General features: G+C 35.9%; 1 protein-coding gene across 1 annotated transcript; it reads left to right on the plus strand.

Annotated features, from left to right (window-relative positions):
• The first annotated feature begins 10,084 nt into the window (after positions 1-10,084).
• Positions 10,085-15,019, plus strand: LOC113313833 (mitochondrial import inner membrane translocase subunit TIM44-2-like). Its single transcript, XM_026562622.1, has 14 exons — positions 10,085-10,347; positions 10,492-10,601; positions 10,690-10,773; positions 10,916-10,991; positions 11,380-11,424; positions 11,520-11,945; positions 12,060-12,128; positions 12,448-12,512; positions 12,627-12,695; positions 12,805-12,877; positions 13,674-13,778; positions 14,012-14,083; positions 14,188-14,250; positions 14,690-15,019. The coding sequence occupies exons 1-14, from the start codon at positions 10,276-10,278 to the stop codon at positions 14,819-14,821; spliced, it is 1,461 nt and encodes a 486-aa protein (XP_026418407.1). The 5' UTR covers positions 10,085-10,275; the 3' UTR covers positions 14,822-15,019.
• The last annotated feature ends 369 nt before the right edge of the window (positions 15,020-15,388 follow it).

The raw sequence follows: 15,388 nt of genomic DNA on the forward strand, positions 1-15,388 counted from the left end.
CCATCGATGGCATGCTTCTTAGAAACATATTTTTTGTCTTCAAATATGGTTTCTAAGATATCCCAGGCATCTTTAGACTTAGTTCAAGTAGACACATAATGCTGAAGGTCTGGGGTAATGGCCTGTCTGATAACATTTAGGCCGTCAGAATTTTGCTTTGCAGCAAGAATTTCTTCTGGACTATATCTACCAACATCCTTAGGTACAGAGTACAGATACATCGCCTTCTGTGTTAACCAGAGGATCATAGCCATTAATGATACATACCCATGTTCGAAAATCACGAGCTTCAAGAAAAGCACACATAACAACTTTCCACCAAGGGTAGTTTGAGCCATAGAAGACTGGTGGTACGTTAATAGAGATAGCACCTCTGTCCATATAGTCGGATCGCTACAAACAAAGACTTGTAAGGTCTTTAAACGTGCTTGCCTGCTCTGATACCAATTGAAAAAGCGGGGGTACAACAACCACACCCAATATTTCGCTTAGCAATTTGTATGGACAAACTCTAAATACTTTCTAGAAAATCAACTAGACAGTCAGACTCAATCTAGATAAAAAGTAAATCAAAGAGTTTATATCTCAATCTCTCAATTTGATCTTTACTTAAGAAAATAGAAATTTTCGAGTCTTTATCAAAGAGAGATAACTTGGATGGTACCAAAGACCAATATCCAAGTGTCAATCAATTTAAATCAATAACCAAAAGGTCGGATATTCTAATTGATTGAACAACGCACAACCTGTGATATTTCAATTATATAAACAAATATAATGCAGAATAGAAATAACAGAGACACCAGAATTTTGTTAACAAAGAAACCGCAAATGCGTAAAAACCCCGGGACCTAGTCCAGATTGAACCCACACTGTATTAAGCCGCTACAGACACTAGCCTACTCCAAATTAACTTCGGTCTGGACTGTAGTTGAACCCCAATCAATCTCACACTGATCCAAGGTATAGTTGCACTCCCTACGTCTCTGATCCCAGCAGGATACTACGCACTTGATTCCCTTAGATGATCTCACCCACAACTAAGAGTTGCTACGACCCAAAGTCGAAGACTTTAATAAACAATTATGTATCACACAGAAAAGTCTATGGTAATAGATAAATCCGTCTCTCACGAATATACCTACGAGTTTTTTTCCGTCTTTTGATAAATCAAGGTGAACATGAACCAATCAATAAACCGGACTTATATTCCCGAAGAACAGCCTAGTATTATTGATCACCTCACAATAATCTTAATCGACGCAGCGAAAAAAAATATTGTGGAATCACAAACGATGAGACGAAGTGTTTGTGATTTCTTTATATCTTGCCTATCGGAGACGTCAATCTCAAGCCAATTATTACAATTATACTCGTACGATAAAAACAACAAGATCAGATCACACAACTACAAGAAAAGTAGTATCGGTCTGGCTTCACAATCCTAATGAAGTCTTTAAGTCGTTAACCTGGTTTTAGAAGAAGAAAACCAAAGGTTAAAGGAGAATCGACTCTAGATTAGCACAACTAGTATCACACAAAATGTGTGGGGATTAGGTTTTCCAGTAGCTAGAGTTCCCCTTTATATAGTCTTTCAAATCAGGGTTTGCAATCAATGTTAGCTTGGTAACAAAGCATTCAATATTCACCATTAGATGAAAAACCCGATTAGATTCAAGCTAATATTTCTCAACCGTTGGATCGAAAACTTAGCTTGTTACACACAAATGGAATGTCCAATTTTGGGTTTATGTAACCGTTCCCAAACATTAACATTTGTTGGATCAACAATAGTTAACCAATGATTAGCCATATGATCAATTTCATATCAACCATGTTCTTCTTCACCATAACTAGTTCAAATGACTCAAATGAACAAGTTAGAGAGTTGTTCAATTGCTTAGATCTTATGTAACTACACAAGACACAATCTAAGCAAAAACGGTTTGATTCACTCGAATCGTTTCATGAACTTTATAGCCACGGTTTGCAAAAGCATTTCTTAGTTTATATAAACATGAGTTCAAGAACAACCGGTTTTAGATATAACCAACTCAAGTTCGCGGACTTAAGCTCACGGAAGGAGTTCACAAACTCCAGCAGAAATTATTGGAATGAGAACTTCCGCCAGTTCGTTGACTGAGTTCGCGGACTTGGCTCACGCCACATTCCGTTTCTCTTGATCAACAAAGTTCGCAAACTTTGGTTCAAGGAATAAGGACTTATACATATGTGTGTTTCCACAATAATGCTTATATCCTACCAATGGTTATGTAATCTAAACTCTCATTTCAATCATTGAAACATTCTCAGAGGACGTTATATAGCCGTTAAACCATTTTTCGTCAGAGCAATTTTCAAAGTGATTGAAACATAACATGACTTTCGTCACTAGGTAAAGATGAATTTGGATAAAGCGAAAGCTTACCAACAGATATTTCGAGAAATAGATAGGCGAGATAAACTCGGCTCGAAATAGCAAATGTGTATAACGAAAGTCTATATATCAAAACGACTTTTGTCTCAAGAGTAGGAGATAAAGTAGATAGACTTTTGAGTGACAGATAAGTTCAAGTCTCCACATACCTTTTAGTTGATGAAGATCCACAAGTTCCTTGAGTAGTACTTCGTCTTGTATGATGATTACCATGGAGTTCTTGAGCTCAACTACACTTTCTATCCTAGTCCGAGACCTTTAGCTATGTATGCTAGAAATCAAGACTTATAGTTTTAATCACTAACATTGACAAACATGCTTGAGATAGCAACGCATGAGAGTTCACGAGCAATGCTCTAACAATAATATTTGCTTTGCTTTGCCTTTATAAAACACGGTGGATGTTGTTGGCTTAAGAAATAAATATGTTGGTTTGGTTGAGAATAAAACCTAGTGCTGTATTTATAACAAAAAAAATAGGCGCTGGTATTTCAAACGGGCGGTTTTAGTAAAGTCGCGCGGTTTTACTACAAATGCCAACTCCTATGGTAATTCAAACGGGCGGTTGTAGTAAATCCGTGTGGTTTTACTGCAAACGCCAACGACTTTATTTTCTTTACCGACCTATAAATTTCATTATTCCCATCTCCAAAATCACATCTTCTTTTTCTTCTTTAGTTTTAAAACTCTTAATCTCTCTCATTCTGCAGAAATGTCTGTTAAAAATCTTGGTCCCAAGTTTACTGAAGGTGAGGATATAACTGAAAAAGCGGGGGTACAACAACCACACCCAATTTTTCGCTTAGCAATCTGTATGGAAAAACTCCAATATACTTTCTAGAGAATCAACTAGACAGTCATACTTAATCTAGATAAAAAGTATATCAAAGAGTTTATATCTCAAAATCTCTCGATTTGATATATACTCAAGCAAATAAAAATCTGCGAGTCTTTATCAAATACTAGAGAGATAACTTGGATGGTACCAAAGCCCAATATCCAAGTGTCAATCAATTTAAATCAACAACCAAAAGTTCGGATATTCTAATTGATTGAACAACGCACAACCTGTGATATTTCAATTATATAACAAAATATAATGCGGAAAATAAATAACACAGACACTAGAATATTTTTAACGAGGAAACCGCAAATGCAGAAAAACCCCGGGACCTAGTCCAGATTGAACACACACTGTATTAAGCAGCTACAGACACTAGCCTACTCCAAATTAAATTCGGTCTGGACTGTAGTTGAACCCCAACCAATCTCACACTGATCCAAGGTACAATTATGCTCATATGTCTCTGATCCCAGCAGGATGCTACGTACTTGATTCCCTTAGCTGATCTCACCCACAACTAAGAGTTGCTACGACCCAAAGTCGAAGACTTTAATAAACAAATGTGTATCACACAGAATATTCTACAGTAATAGATAAATCCGTCTCCCACGAATATACCTACGAATTTTGTTCGGTCTTTTGATAAATCAAGTTGAACAGGAACCAATCGATAACGTGGACTTATATTATCGAAGAACAACCTAGTATTATCAATCAACTCACAGTAATCTTAATCGACGCAGCGAAAAAAAGATATTACGGAATCACAAACAATGAGACGAAGTGTTTGTGATTTTTTTTATATCTTGTCTATCGGAGATATCAATCTCAAGCCAATTATCACAATTGTACTCGTACGACAGAAACAACAAGATCAGATCATACAACTACAAGAAATTAGTATCGGTCTGGCTTCACAATCCTAATAAAGTCTTTAACTCGTTAACCCGGTTTAGAAGAATAAACCAAAGGTTAAAGGAGAATCGACTCTATCTTAGCACAACTAGTATCATACATAAGGTGTGGGGATTATGTTTCCTAGTTACTATAGTTCTCCATTATATAGCCTTTCAAATCATGGTTTGCAATCAATGTTAGCTTGGTAACAACGCATTCAATATTCACCGTCAGATGAAAACCTGATTAGATTCAAGCTAATATCTTTCAAGTGTTAGATCGAAAACTAGCTTGTTACACACAAATGAAATGCACGTTTATAGGCTTGTGTAACCGTACCCAAACTTGTATAGTTGTTGGTTCAACAATAGTCAACCAAATGGTTAGCCATATGAACACTTTCATATCAACCATATTCTTCTTCACCATAACTAGTTCAAGTGACTCAAATGAACTAGTTAGAGAGTCGTTCAATTGCAAGGAAATATTATGTAACTACACAAGATACAATTGAATCAAAAACGATTTGATTCACTTGAATCGGTTCATGAACTATATAGCCACGGTTTGCAATTTGCATTCCTTAGTTTATATAAGAATAATTTCACAAACATCATTTTTAGATATAACCTACTCAAGTTCGCGGGCTGGGTTCGCGGACTTATGTTCCCGGACGGAGTTCACAAACTCCAGCAGAATTTCTCGGGTCGAGAACTTCCGCCAGTTCTCGGACTGGGTTCATGGACTGAGTTCGCGGACTTATCTCACGCCACTATTCCGGTTCTCTTGATCAACAAAGTTCGCAAACTTCGGTTCAAGGAATAAGGACTTATACATATATGTGTTTCCACAATAATGCTTATATCCACCAATGGTTATATAATCTAAACTCTCATTTCAGTCATTGAAACATTCTTAGAGGACGTTATATAGTTGTTATTCACAAACCATTTCTCGTCAAAGCAATTTTCAAAGTGATTGAAACATAACATGACTTTCGTCACTAGGTAAATATGAATTTGGCTAAATCGAAAGCTTACCAACACATATTTCAAGAAATAGATAGGCGAGATAAACTCTGCTCGAAATACCAAATGTGTATAATCAAAGTCTACATAGCAAAACGACTTTTGTCTCAAGATAGGAGATAAATAGACTTTTGAGTGATAGATAAGTTCAAGTATCCACATAAATTTTATTCGATGAAGATCCACCGGTTCCTTGAGTAGTCTTTCATCTTGTATGATGATTGCCATGGAGTTCTTGAGCTCAACTAAACTTTCTATCCTAGTCCGAGACCTTAACTATAGTAGACTAGAAATCAAGACTTATAGTTTTGATCACTAACATTGACAAGCATGCTTGAGATAACAACGCATACGAGTTCGACCGAGCAATGCTCTAACAATAACTATATGAAAAACATATTTTTTTCATAGGCTAATCATTGGTATGGCCTTTCAAGACGGTTCTTTTTGAGAGAACGTTTGTTCAATGTTCGTCTCACTGACGGGAAATCCAGGAAACCGAGATGCTCGTCGATTGCGTGCTCGTTTTCAATCTATTAGGCTTGCGGTCCAGATATTTCTTGTTATGGTAATGGAAATTGATCGAGAAAAGTTCACCGGTGTAACTGAAGAAGAAGTGATCCAAATAGCTCTTGATAACTGGGAGGAAGCTCACGGTAAACCTTTTCGTTACGAAGCGTGTTTTAGAATTCTAAAAGATGGTCCATCTCAAGCACATCTGTACTGCACTCGATTTCCTCTCCCGTTCTTTACAATGGAAGAAGATGTTACTCTTGTTCGATCTTGTTTACATCGTATGATTAGAACAATGAACAATGACTATTTATGGGAAAGAGTATTTGGACATTTTGTAGCATCGCTGAACGAAACCATAAGAAACAGTAAGAGCCTAGAACTAAGAATTACATTCATCACTAAGGAAGTCAAACATTATACAGAAGTTTGTGGATGGTGCACCGTAGCAATTCTGGATTATCCAACGAATAAATGATGAGTATCTTACCTTTGTCCTCATGGACTCAATTGCATCATACCAAGTTTACTGAACTTGTTTTTTATCTGTTTTACAGAAAACCATCACTCAGACCAAGTAAACTGAAGAAAGAGGAAGTGAGTTTAAGCATTTTGAATGCTATGAACTCTACATAGAGAATCTCGCTGGATTTGGTGTACAGTCTGATGTTTTTATTGTGGTTTATTAAAATGCAGTTTGGTGTTATTTGCAAGTTTAAATTGTAATAAATTTCGCTTAATTTGAAGTGGAAATCTATTTTAAAATCTAAATGTTTTCATTCATTGATATTACTTCCAATTCTTTTACAAGATATAAACTTAGGCAATAATAAAACATACTAATAACTTCAATAAAAATCAAGTACAATTTTTTGCCTCCTGTTTATCTTCATTGGACGTATCTTCCATTCAACGCGCTCTTTGATAGTTTCGCCTTTGTTTTTGAATTTTTTGTTGTTAACTTCAAAACTTGAGCTCTTCTTTACCTTTTCGCAGAGCATTTTCTTGGAGCAACTTAAAAAACTTGCGCTTCCCTATTACAATTTTCAATCTTTTTAAAACTCCCACATATCTTAGAAACAATAGCTTCAAGTTTTGCATCGCAAAAAAGTGTAATCGCCTTTTCAGCCATCTCGCCAACAATAAACTAAAAAATTTAAATAGAATTTTAGAAGAGAAAATTCAAGATAAGTGAATTTTGGTGTGAGTGAATTGTTTGAATATGATGGTAATTTATAGAGGTAAAAAGTGAAATTTGAATTTTAAGAACTACATGTTGGCGTTTGTAGCAAAAAATGCCAGCGCTCTACGTTCGAGTGCCGCGTTTATGTTCCGAACGCCAACGCTTATGTTTTCAATGTCGGCGTTTAACCTTCACACCCTGGCATGTGCCCCTATCCCGCGCATTTGATGTTCAACCGCTCATTGCTTTTCCATAGCGGAGAAACCTGTTTGGCCATCCACCTGGCTCAACAAAATTTTCAATTTGGCCATTGCCATAGGAATTGCCCTTTATAGCTTCTCCAATGGAATGTATGTGAAAAAAAAAGTCTTCATCCACATAGGATACACAACCATTTTTGTAAAAAATTATCTCCAACTAATTGATGTGAGGATGATGTGGCAAAAAAATAATTAGACATCCTCTAGGTGAACCTCTAGTTTTAGACATTTACCTAGAGTATGTCTTCCCATCCTAATCATACTCTTATTAACAAAAATCATTAAAAATAAAAATGGAAATAATTTCAACCAATTATACATCTACAAATAAGTAAAAGAAGGATACAACAATTTAAGGGTTGGAGATAAAATTTATTTTCTCCTAATATTTAGGATTTTATAATGTCTTAAAAGTGATGCCACATATGAAACAGCCACATTCACAATTAGAGAAGCTCTTAGACATTCACTTAAAGGATGTTCTCATCCTAGTCACACTTTTACTAATACAAAAATATTTTTAACCAATTATATACCTACAAATAAGTAAAGAAGCATCATTGACTCTCTGGTTTTGGAATTGGGTTGTAAGGTTGAGAAACTACCAATTAAATACATGGGATTGCCTCTAGGTGCTTCTTCTAGGAATATTTCAGTCGGGGATGAAGTAATTCAGAGATGGAGATTAAATTGGCTATGTGGAAGAAAAAGCTTCTTAATAAAGCTGGAAGGTTAGTACTTATAGAACACTGCTTAGCTAGCTTGCCTATTTACTTTTTATCACTTATTCATATGCCTGCAAGTGTGGAGGAGAAGATTACAAGACTGATGAGGAATTTCCTTTGGGATTCTGATAATGTTAAGAGAAAATTGTGTTTGGTGTCTTGGTTGAAGATCTGTATGCCAAAGAAGTTTGATGGTTTAGGTGTTAAAAATATTAGGTTGACAAGTAGGTCTCTTAAAGCTAAATGGATCTGGAGATTTAGTAAGGAGAGGAAGGCATTGTGGAGATGAATTGTGCAGGAAAAATTCAAGAATAATAAGGATCAGTTGATGCCAGTGATGATTCTAAAGCTCAAGGCATAGGTATGTGGAAGTGCATCCTCAAGTTTTCTTCTTTTTTGAATAAGCACTTGAAGTTTCAGATAGGTAATGGAAAATCAACTAGATTTTGGCATGATAAATGGACAACTCATGGTCTACTTTGTTTGAGATTTCCTGCAGTTTATAGATCTTGTGCTCAAAAATTTGCTTCAGTAGCTGAACTGATTGAGGATGGGAGGGTGAATTGTGCTTATAGGAGGAGATTTTCTGGATGTGAACAGTTGGAGTGGGATATTTTATGTAATGAACTGGGACCTTGCTATGGATTTGAAGAGGGTGAGGATACAGTTAGTATGGAATGGGATTTTTCTGTTCAAAGGTGTTATGAAATGCAGTTAACTGATGTTGTTGAAGTTAGCTTCAATAAATTTCGGTGGAAACAATTTATTCCTTCTAAGGTTAGCTTCGTGTTTTGGGCAACCTTTCATAATTCACTTTCAACAAAGGATATGTTGCAACATAGCGAATGAAAGTTCAAGATGGTTTGGGTGTCTTATGTAAGCAACATGAAGAAACTGCAGACTATATTTTCTTACATTGTTCTTATACATATAATATATAGTCTCATTTTATGAAAGCTTTTGGCATTTCTTGGGTTGCCCCTGCTAATTTGCTGCAGTGCTTTGAAGCTTGGAGACTTATTGTCCTTATAGGGAGGAACAAGAAGATTTGGTGGAAGATTGTCTATGTTGTTCCTTGGCACATTTGGTTAGAAAGGAATAGTAGAATATTTTGTGGGAGAGCCAAAGAGGAGGATGAGCTAATTCTGCTAATTAAACAGACTTTAGCACTTTGGTTTTGTGATTCTAATGTTTTTGATGGCATTTCTATAAGCCAAATTTTGTTTCATTGGGACTATGTTGTGCATACATAATGTATCGCAGAGCATCCCCTTGATCGAAAATATTTTTCTTTCTTAATACGACCTTTCTTTTTCAAAAAAATAAATAAATTAAAGAAGCATCATATAAATAAATGGGTTGGAGATAAAATTTACTTTTTCTTAATACAGTAAAAACTCTATATATTGATACTCCATATATTAATAAACTCTATATATTAATAAAAAATCATAGTCCCAACTCGAGCTAGTTATAAATAGTAATAACCTCCATATTTTAATATTAATAGATTTTTCTAGTCCCGCCATAAGGAATTTACCTCCATATATTAATATAATCGTCATTATTGGAAACTTATACATTATGTTACATAAAAATTTAGATGGACTAAAATTATTTATCTATAATTGTTTGAGAAAAGGATGTAACTTTTTGGATTGTTATCGCATCTTTTGGCATGTTTGAGAAAAGGATGTAACTTCGTGCTGAAGCCAAAACATTTCAAACTTGTCGTGCATGTTTAAATCTTCTAGGCATGAAACTTTTTGTATCTCCGTACTACCATCATCAAGATGCTCTCCTTCTACTTCTTGTCTACTTCCATGGATGATTTATTCTTCCGTTAAGCATATACGACTTGTTGCGCATTTGGATGATTAAGGAAGACATCTACATCCATTATTATTTACATACTTTAAATTAAAAACATAATATATTTTTTACCATACCTCCCTATATTGATAAACTCCGTATATTACTCCAAATAATTTTGTAAAGTCCCAAAACTATTAATATATGGAGTTTTTACTTTATTTAGGATTTTATACCTTGAGGATGTCTTAAAAGTGGTGTCCGACGTCCACATTCACATGGGAGAAGCTCTAAGCCGGTGCTTTCTTCGCAACAAGTTTACCACTTAATCAAGGAAAATTGACATTTATATCCCTGGCACCAAAACTTAAAACCCTAGTAGATTTCCTACTTTCTGATAATAGTCGATTCTCTGTTTCTCTCTACTGCCCCCATTAATTTAAGCTTGTACAAGGGTTTATCTGAACTTGTATAAATCTCCAATGTTTAAAGGTTAAATCTTTATTTGAGATATCTCTTCACAGATTTGCAATCGTAGACAGATTTTTCTTTTTCCTTTTTTTTTTTTTTTAATCAATGGGAAGCCGAAAATTAGTTCGTGATTTGTTCCTAGCTAAGCAACTTCTCTTTCCACTGCAATCTCGACAGGTTTAAAACGAAAAACCCTAAATTTGCCATTTTTTCTTCTTCTTATTCAGTTCCCTGTATCATGAAAGCTGTAATTTTTTGGTACACAGTAAAAGAATATTATTCGTGCTCGGTTTCTTATGGATTTCATTTATTTGTGTTTAGGTTGCAAGTTCGAGATTACGATTGGTTTCAACGAATAATGGGTTATTGGGTTCTCGTCGATTTAGTGTTTTCAATGAATTCTCTGAGAAACTAAAAGGGGAGGTCAAAAGGTGCTTTTTTTTTTGCTGTTTCCAATTGAATCTGTTAGAAATCAGAATTAACGTGGAGCGAGTTTCTAATAAATCATTTTGGTGGCAGTAATCCTGATATCCAAAAGTCAATTAAGCAGCTCAAGGAGAAAGCAGGGGAAATTAAGGAGGCGAAAGAAGAATTGAAAGTTAGGTAATTTTGATGGCCTTATGGTTTTTCTTTTTTTTTTCTCTCTTTTACATTTATACCTTTATGGGCTGAGACATACTGTTGTATGTCAAGGCTGGCAGACGGTTCAAAGGAGGTTATGAGATGGTGAACTTGACAAATGCAGAACGAAGCAGACAACGGAGAAGCTTTACAAGAGTGTGGACGGTGTATGGACGGAGGCTGAAGCTACAGCGAAGAAGGTGAGATTCAACTATTGGTGTAAATGTGCTTCATATGAAACCATTTATTTAGATACATAGACACTCACAATTTGGGATCTCTATTTCATCCATTCAGGGATGCCAAATTTCACTTTCCTCATGTGGTCTTCACAATTTCCTTTACCTTGCCCCAAAATGGCTTCGGGGAAGTTATGGTGGTTTTAAAACTTGTTGAGTATCCTTTTGTTATTTCCAAGACTGGTACACCCACATTGTTAATCTTTTGTGTACTCCTAGTCAATAAATAGCGATTTTGTACTTGTGGTGGTTGTCGCTGTTTCATCTTTATCATGTCACTAGGACCACTATTCTTACTATTGGAGATATCTAAATCATCATACCCTATGTTCCTTTTGTATCACTGTAGGTGTCCGCTAACGTGAAGGAGAAGTTCTCAGCTGCCACAGAGGAGGTGAATGTGCTAATATTTCTTTGCTGAGCCTTGCTATTATATGCTAAACAATAATTCCTCCCAGACTTCATGTTTTCTCAATTGTTCTGATTTAGGTCAAAGAAACATTTGGGCTTGGAAAGCAAGATTCTCCAGGATCCTCCACCAAAACCTCTACTAACACTGGTGCTCATGTGAAAGATGAGAAGAATGCCCCATCCGGAGAAGCTACATCTCAGAATTCTGAATCTGGTGATTCCCAACAATCATATTTCAACAGGTTTAAATCCACTGTCTCTTCTGCTGCTCCGACAGTTTCCTCGGCCTTCCAAAAAATTAAGGAAACAAAGGTACTTGACATGGCAAAACAAGGTTATGTCATCGTGAAAGATGAATTAAGTGGAAAACCTAGTAAGAGAAGGCATATGCAACATGAAGCCTCCTCTTACCCCAAAGGGGAAAGAAGTACAAAAACTGACATTGTAATTGTACCCACAAAGCAATCACGCTGGGGTAAGAAGTGGGAAGCATTCAAAGAAAAGGTAAGGGTACTCGATTTTAACTTGTCTTTGCTTGAAGTAAAGATCTCCTCATTTCCATTTTTTGGTTTATCCCGCCACTGAATTCAAGAGACTAAGAGTTATTTCCCTTTTCAGATGCAAGGTAACCCTGTAATCAAGCGTATAAGTGGGATTGGTGAGCCTGTTGTAAAAAAGAGTCAAGAGGTATGTCTTTCAGTGAAGATATTTTTAGCATATGCATTGAAGTTTGGCTCTGGGGTACTTAAACTTAAGTCTTAAAGACGTAGTGACGACATATTGATTATGTGTTTTTGGTCATACGTTATGATTATTTTGGATTCTTTTCGAAAAAGAAAATAAAACCTGATTTCTTATTACATTTTGAACTATTCCTCATCATAGACATTAAACATCTGAGGGTACAACGTCGCTTTTCATGCCACCATGTCATATGCAACCTTTAGACGATTCTGATACATTTTTTATTTTGTAATTTTTTTTTATCCTTCTTGGAATCTCACAGCTCGCAGAGGATGTCCGGGAGGTATGGGAAACAAGTGATCACCCTGTTGTTCGCGAACTTCAAGAGTATGTCCTCTGAGTTCAATCATTGCATTTCTGCCCCCATGGGTTCTTCTTATATCTCCAAAATTGATTTTCCAGATGTGGTACATGTTCATAACCCTGTGATTGGTCTGACAGTATGAATGAAACTGTTTTTGGAGAAACAGATGCTGCCATATCGCGCAAGGAAATACGTCGTCGGGACCCGTAAGTTGCTGAGCTTAGTTGTTTACATGTATTTTAGTTGAAGCACATTTGCTTTTATCAAGAATTTTTTGTTTGCTAATATATCTTTTATTTATCTTTTTCTTACAAGGTCCTTCTCGTTACCGGATTTTGTTGCTGAAGTTCAAGAAATGATCAGGCCGACCCTTGATGCTTATTTCAAGGTAGCTACTGAACAGTTGTAGTACTCCAAGGCTTTCTACTGAACAGTTGTAGTACTCCAAGGCTTTCTATTATGTTTTATATTGACTGTCAGTGCCATCAATTTGTTTGGCATAGTCATTACTGCACACATGATAACTGAGCTGGAATAAAGAACATAACATGTTAGCATCTTTCAGAGTCGAATCCAACAGAATGGTGCCTACAATGCTAGGTCTGGATTTCCTATATGACCTTGTATATCCCGGTCGGGATCTGACATCCCGGCAAGGAACTCATATAATCCAAGAAACTTTCCATTAATCTTGGAGTTAGGTTTCCAGGCCTTTGCATTACAATGGTCAAAATAGTACCTCAACTAAAATAAGAGTTGGACTATGTTTGAATGCTTTGCGCCAGCTACTACCAGTGGGGCGGGTACCAGTCCAGGTGTCTGCCACTACTGGTTGTGGTAGATTCATAATGAAATCACACAAATGATGGGGATCCAACAGAAAACTATATACTGCATTAGGTTTTTGGTTTTATACATTCTTTTTTTAAAATATCTTCTTGAGTAATGGGTACTTGTTCAACTGCATTTACAGTGAAACTAACCTTTATATAATTGATGTTTAACTTGTAATCGTAAAACACACAACTGATGTACCTTTAACCTTTCAATATAATTGATCTGGTCATCTAGATGTAGTAAATATCATAATTAAGCTTAGTTATCGTGTATGAGAAAAGTTTGATTTTTTACTGCAGATGGAATTTGTTTAGACACCCCTGACAGTGTCTTTTGTTTTTCTGTAGGGTGATGTGGAAACACTGAAGAAGAATTGTAGTCCTGAAGTAATTGAGAGATGTAAAGCAGAGAAGCAAGCTTACGAAAGCCAGGGAATGTTCTTCAGCAATAAGGTTTGGCCGACGAACATCTAAATTGGAAATGAGTTGATGGTATTTTGTTAAATTGTCTAATTACTGGAAATAATCTGACATGTCTGTGCTTCGATACAGTATTTACTTTATTTCCTTTAACTAATGGAAGGGGATAAATACAACCGCTTTTTGTGATGCCTGCTTGATTTGAAATGCCAGCGGCATCTACTTTATGGTCCCTGTTGTTAATATCTCTTTCTTTTATATTGCAGATCTTACATATATCCGACGTTGAAGTCCATGAAACTAAACTAATGGGAAACAGTCCTATAATCATTGTAGTGGTGAGCATATTTATTTGCATTATATTCTATTTTATACCTCTCATGCATATTAAGGTTCTGTGTATGAAACGTGCTGAAATCTTTCGTACTTTGTATCATTACAGTTCCAAACTCAGCAAATTTACTGTGTGATGGATAAGGAAGGTTCAATAACGGAAGGAGGAAAGGTAAGATTCATGTGCTCCTACATATATAAAGTAGTTAACTGACGAAGTGCCTTGTTAAAAACATGTTGCATTCTTTTTGACATCTCACTATGTACTCTCATCTGTTAAGGTGGTGGGTGCTTTAGAAGCAGCTAGTGCTTATTATAAGAAAAGAAATAGAAAGAATAAATTATTTTGAAAACTACTATACTCCCTAGAATCTTTCTGACCCTGTTATGGAATATAAATCAAAATGCTGGGGCATGTAGAAAGTTTACATTCATTTATTTCATTATTGACCTCAGAAATTCGTGTTGGGACTGCAATGACTTCTTCTGTTAAATACTGTAAATATGACAACAGTGGGCTCAAGGTCTTTAATTTTTTTTATTTTGTATCGGATTTGGCCTGGGTGCATCGTCATTTTGTAACTAATGATTTTAATGTTATCCCACTCTAGGATACAATTCAAACTGTATTTTATCAATGGGCAATGCAACAAGTTGACGTAGAAGACCAGGAGGAAGGTGCTCTCTATCCTATATGGAGGTTACGAGAAACACAACAACTCGGAATGAAAGCTCTCATTTAGTAGGCGCACGCATTTGCTCATCATTGCAACTGGATTTGTGTTTATCTGGACTTTTGTTTTTCATCCCCACCAGAGAAAAATCACAATCTGGCTCCAATTTGTTTTAAGAACGTGAAAACAGTCGTTATGCAAAATCCGAACATTATGTTTATTTATTCTGTCAGATTTTCAAGTAATATTTATCTATATTATAAATCAGATCTCGTCCATGTTCAGGAAAGTGTTGTTCCAGGGGAAACGCCGGAGCTATTTTTTAAAACCAGCGGGCTAAAAACTCTGCTGCCTAAAACAATCAAAACGATAACCACCTTAAATTTTGATAAATAATTTTTTTCGTGTATGTGTAGTACACAATTGCCCCCCGGGTGGTAGAGTCATGGAAAGACTCGTCTTGATCAGTTGGGAGAGGAAAAAAAAAGAGAGAAACGAATACTGTATTTTGACATAACTTGTCGTTTCTCACTGGTGGGTAGTTGGTAGACTGGTTAGTAGGCATTGTGGTTCATTTTCTCACTGTCATTTGATCAATATTTTCCACATCAACCTCTCAGAATTCAGTGACCAAGA

Source organism: Papaver somniferum, chromosome 9, assembly GCF_003573695.1.
Source record: "Papaver somniferum cultivar HN1 chromosome 9, ASM357369v1, whole genome shotgun sequence".
NCBI classification, from domain to species: Eukaryota; Viridiplantae; Streptophyta; class Magnoliopsida; order Ranunculales; family Papaveraceae; genus Papaver; species Papaver somniferum.